Source organism: Cryptotermes secundus, unplaced genomic scaffold (assembly GCF_002891405.2).
Source record: "Cryptotermes secundus unplaced genomic scaffold, Csec_1.0 scaffold146, whole genome shotgun sequence".
NCBI classification, from domain to species: domain Eukaryota; kingdom Metazoa; phylum Arthropoda; class Insecta; order Blattodea; family Kalotermitidae; genus Cryptotermes; species Cryptotermes secundus.
Genome location: NW_019733838.1, coordinates 238,734 through 244,060, shown reverse-complemented (window position 1 = coordinate 244,060; position 5,327 = coordinate 238,734). Strand labels below are relative to the sequence as shown.

At 37.9% G+C, this 5,327-nt stretch overlaps 1 protein-coding gene across 1 annotated transcript in view; it reads left to right on the top strand.

The window, feature by feature from the left end:
* The window catches only part of LOC111868214, a 17,999-nt gene extending 13,398 nt beyond the window's left edge, over positions 1-4,601 (top strand). The window contains exons 7-8 of the mRNA XM_023858662.2: positions 258-460; positions 3,727-4,601. Of these exons, the coding sequence (XP_023714430.1) occupies positions 258-460; positions 3,727-3,832 (309 nt within the window). The 3' untranslated portion in view covers positions 3,833-4,601. The remainder of the gene's footprint in view (positions 1-257; positions 461-3,726) is intronic.
* The last annotated feature ends 726 nt before the right edge of the window (positions 4,602-5,327 follow it).

Below are 5,327 nucleotides of genomic sequence, written 5' to 3'. Positions count from 1 at the left end.
GTTGTACTGAGTCAGTCAGCGAGTCCTGGACCTATCGTCGAGTTAGCCAGCAACCAGTCAGTTGCATTGTGGCATTGGGAGTGTACTATTTGTGATACTGCAGATAGCAGTAATCGTCAGATTGTAATTCGGGTGATTGTAAGAGCGAGTGTGAAATAAAATTCGCTACATCGAATACATCGAGAAGTTATTTGTCGCGATATACGCCCGATACGTGACAATATTTATTTCTGTTAATACATTAAATTAATTTTTAGGAGCTCTTTGAAGACATAGGTCCCCTGGTGACATCACGTCTGGTTCGACCAGGAACAGCAGAGGTGGTGTACCAGCTACATAAGGATGCTGTGAAAGCTGTTGATGTCTACCACAATCGACAACTTGATGGGCAGCCCATGAAGTGTATGCTAGTGAATTCCAGGCCACCATCAATACCTAGTGCTGCAAAGAATTCAACCAGGTACCTGATAACCAAGTGTATATTCAGCCCATGTCCACTGTCTATCTTTTATTGACCTGAATGACATTTACTTTAGCGTTCTTCTGTGGATAATGTTGCTGATGTACCATTTATTGTGTGTTCTTCATTTGAAGTGCATAAGGTGAATGGATATATTTCATCTTTTATAGAATCTAATATTGGAAATCCTTACCCTGTAAAGTTCATTGTGATGATATGTATATAATATTTATAATTTTGCAAGAATTAACATTTCATTGTTCACAAAATATATGGGACCTCTGAATAAGGAAGACCATTAATGATTTGACTAGCTATAATACTTAAGGATGATTTTGTTTCTTTACATATCTCAACAAATTCAGCAGTTTGACATCTAATAATAAAGACATTAATCTTTAACGTACAGAATTTTAAATTGCCAAGAGCCCTCTGTGGCCGGTATTTAAATCACCCTAATTAATTAGCATTGCAAACTTTCAGAAAAAAAATACATATTTTCCGTTCTATGCAACACAGAAATACAAACTAAAAACAGACTGAAGGACAATAAAATTTTCTACATATACACAAAAGAGCAATTTTTACAAACAAAAATAAACTGTGATTATTTTGTCATGAAATGCCAAATATAATCTTTATTATATATGTTAAGAAATTCCAAAGGACTTACCCTTTGTTTTTTCTTCAACCTTGAATCATGGTGATATTGTAAATATAATCACACTATATGCAATAATATTTTGTTCAGACTGTACACGAGTTTGAACTGCGTCACCTCACAGTTTACGATACACTCTGACACGCGTGGCACTTCTCAAAGGAGTCCACCTCACACAGAGCGACATCACACTTTTTACAACAGAAGAGCGTGTTCCTGCTTTTCTTTTTTTTTAGCGAAACGGACGACAGAGTCTTTGTTTCCCTTTGGTTGGCTAGTGTTGTGAATGTTTCGCCTCCAGTCGACTCATTTGGGCCCCAGGTAACCTTGGCCTCCCCTGAGAAATGCCACTGACCATGATATTCAGCTTTGAGACTTGGTGATATTGTAAATATAATCACACTCTACACAATAATTTTACTGTACATGAATTTGAACTGCGTCACTTCACAGTTTATGATACTCACACTGACGCGTGTTGCACTTGTTGAAGCAGACCACCTCACACATAGCAACATTACACTTTTTACAATAGAAGAGCTTGCTCCTGCTTTTCTTATTTAGCAAAACACACGACGTCTTTGTTTCTCTTTGGTTGACCAGTGTTGTGAATGTTTCACCTCCAACTGAGTTGGGCCCCAGATAACCTTGGCCTCCCCCCGAGAAACGCCACTGACCGTGATATTCGCCTTGTGCAATTGAAGAATCATCTTGGGGGAGGGGGATTCTAGCAAAATCGAATAAATTATGTTGATTGACAAAGCGACACTCTCACCTATTAGTAGTATTCACAAAATAATAATGCAAAGTAATTACCATACTAGTCAAAAAGGGTGCTAGTCCGACACTGATACCGAAAGTCACAGTGGCGAAGATGCCTTTTACTCACAAAGTAATACTGGCTCAGTGGGTTTATACCTCTTCCAAGACACAAAATAAAAATGATATACAAAGAACTATATGAGTCTGACACTTTTTAACTGATAAAGAAATATTAGACAATCCGACACTGACGTCCTGACTGATAATTTGCCACTGAATACCAATTCTTGAATGCTTCACACTTCCTTGAAGGCTCTGGAAGCATTCGTATGCAAGCACCGATGAATATTTCCTCATCAGTTCTCGAAAGAAAGCTGGGCTATATATATATAAAACATTCGGCCAACTCGGGGTGCTGCTTGCTGCATATATATTTAACATTCTGCCGTTAAAGTTTAAAGTCTTTTTATTTAATGACTGCCTGTACCTGTGATTGTCATAAACTCTATCTATCTATCTATCTATCTATCTATCTATCTATCTATCGCTCTGTCTATCTGCCTGCCTGCCTCTTTGCCTGTTGCTCCAATTTTGAGCATAGGGCATCCATGAAACGCTTTGTTTTACTTCAATTTCTTAATTTTAACTGTATTCATTCTGGTCCATCACACTAGTCAGTACTATAGATTGATTTGATTACGCTGCCCATGTGACTCAGAAGTGTATATATACGAAGGGGGACCCAAAAATAACCAGAAACGACCTGTTGCGCGCGCATGCTTTGTAGTTACGATTTGTACTGCTAGGTGGTGTTAGCTGGGGGTCTCCCGCGANTCGAAAGACCATTGACCAACTTTCTGAGGAAACGAACATCTCATGGAGCACGGTCCAGCGAATTTTAACCGAAGGTTTGCACATGAGACGGGTGTCTGCAAAATTTGTTCCTCGCTTGCTCGGAGATGACCAAAGAGAAAACCGCGTGAATGTTTGCCGCGACTTGAAGAGTGAAGTGCAGAACGATCCAGAATTTCTTAAAAGAATTGTTCCTTCTGGTCGGCCATCTCACTGATCGCCAAAGGGTTGAAACAGGAACGCACACAACAGAGCACCACAGACAAACCACTTAACTCAGAGTGATGCCAGCTCACTAACAGTCGTGGGAGACCCCCAGCTAACACCACCTAGCAGCACAACTCGTAACTACAAAGCATGTGCGCGCAACAGGTCGTTTCCGGTTATTTTTGGGTCCCCCCTCATATATCATGCCTTTAAATGTTTCGGTCATTTAGTGACCATCTTCAGAAGGCAAATAACAACACCTGAGGGAACTACTATTACATAAGTTATAGTACATCAAGTTCAAAGTTGTCCAGAGTTTTACGTATAAAGATTGTAAATGAAGCTAAATTGTGGTGAGTTAAAATATTAATAAAACCCTTTAAAATTTAAAATCGTAAACTGCTAGGGTTCATGTCTTTGTGCCCCCTCTATCAACAGGAAATTGGCTAGAATGCCACCCTTGGAGGTCCGGGCATTGTTTTTTTTTCTTCTTTATATATTTTGGTAAGAGTCTGTCCCTTTCTTGGTCACGTCATCTGCTTGGTGTATCCAGTGTTCTGTTTATTTGACATGGTCTCAAAGGAATTGTATTGTCATCCATGCCTAACACATTTCCATGCCACTTAATTTGAAAAATTTTTCTTCCTGCATATCTACCTTCATATCTTCTGTAATGTCCTGCCATATTTATTTCTTCATATATGGTAGAACTTTTGCTTATAATGAAATCTCTCTCCTAGTCCAAACTCATGCATAATATTAATACTAGTATTGTTATTAACAGTTCCCGGAGTTCCAGTGGCAGTTCATTCAAGCTTCCAACAGGAGGGAAGTCATCAGTTGTTCCTGACATAGGGACAATCCACAAGGCACTCTTCAACAAATCTTGAAATGTTTCCTTTGTTCAGGACTCATATGCTAAAAACTGGCATGTACAGAGTGCAGGAGGCATGATGAAGCATCAGACTCTGGTAGTTATAGGACATAACACGAAGAAACGGATTGCATATTATTTTTTAGCAATATTTTGGTACTGTATCCATGTATTACCAGTTATTATAAATTCCTATTTGAAAATGAGTTGGTACCAAATACATTGTTAACGAAGAAATGTGCATGGTTACATGGCTTTGATTTGACATTGTGGAGATTTAATAAATTTGTAATACAAAGGTTAAGGTTATGTTGGCTATTTTGTGATTGGAAACTGTATTTGGTCAGTCATGAATTCCATAATTCTTGTTTCTGTTTTCATAAACTTACTGAAAATTATTCAACGGATATGTACATGAGTTAAGGAAATTGCAACAGATTACACAGCTACAGTTTTAACAGCACCAGTGACTGTGTACCATGTGATAAAGCTGGTGTTCTATTGAAGCACACTGTATACATGCTTCTCACAAGTCCAACATTTTAATTCTATATCATCAGAAGCATATACTCATGCAAATCACTTGAACTTCTAAAATAAATATTAATCAAAATCAAAAGTCTCCAAAGTTTATTCCAAGTACATTCATGATTGTTGCTGTTATTGTTCCTTTTATTTTTTAGGTTTCATATGTTTTTAGCCAGTAATTAGACATAAACACATTACAGATATCCTTTTTTATTGCTAGTGGTTTGGGACTAAGTCCCTTGTACTGCAGCCACTTCTGGCCTATTGTACCAGCCCCAGATGATAGGTGAGGGTGATTGTGAAGCAGCTGGTGGAATGAAGATTGGCAGGGGAAACTGAAGTACTAAGAGAAAACCTGCCCCAGTGCCACTTTGTCCACCACAAATTCAACTTGACCAGACCCGGGATTGAACCTGGGCCACCACGGTGGGAAGCCAGTGACTAACTGCTTCAGCTATGGCTCTAATTGGATGCCAAAAACACAGTCACTACAAGGAATGATGTTAAGGAAAATCAGTATTATAATCAATGTAGGTAACTGCCTTCATTAATATTATGAAGTAATTTCTTTGGACGTAGTACTGCTTTAATGTGCATGGCTTACCTTTATAGCATGATATGAAGATGTTTTGAAGTTATTTACTTTTAGGAATATAAGAGCAATGAACCAGTAACTAAATTTCAGTTCAGTTTATTGTAATATTCCATCAATCAAGAACAGGCTACAAATGTCGCCAGTCCGATATAGAAGCAGTCACAGATATACAAGGCACCAAATACTCAAAGAATATATTATGCATGCTTTGAATATTAAAACATCAGTCATACAATTACAAATCAAAACAACTCAACATAATACATTGTGAACTGGAAAATAAATCAGTCACTAAATACTAATGTATATGATTAGCATAAAAGTATATTAAGTAAGAGCCGGCAAGAGCCCTATAAAACATTTTACATATAGTAACATTGATTACCGG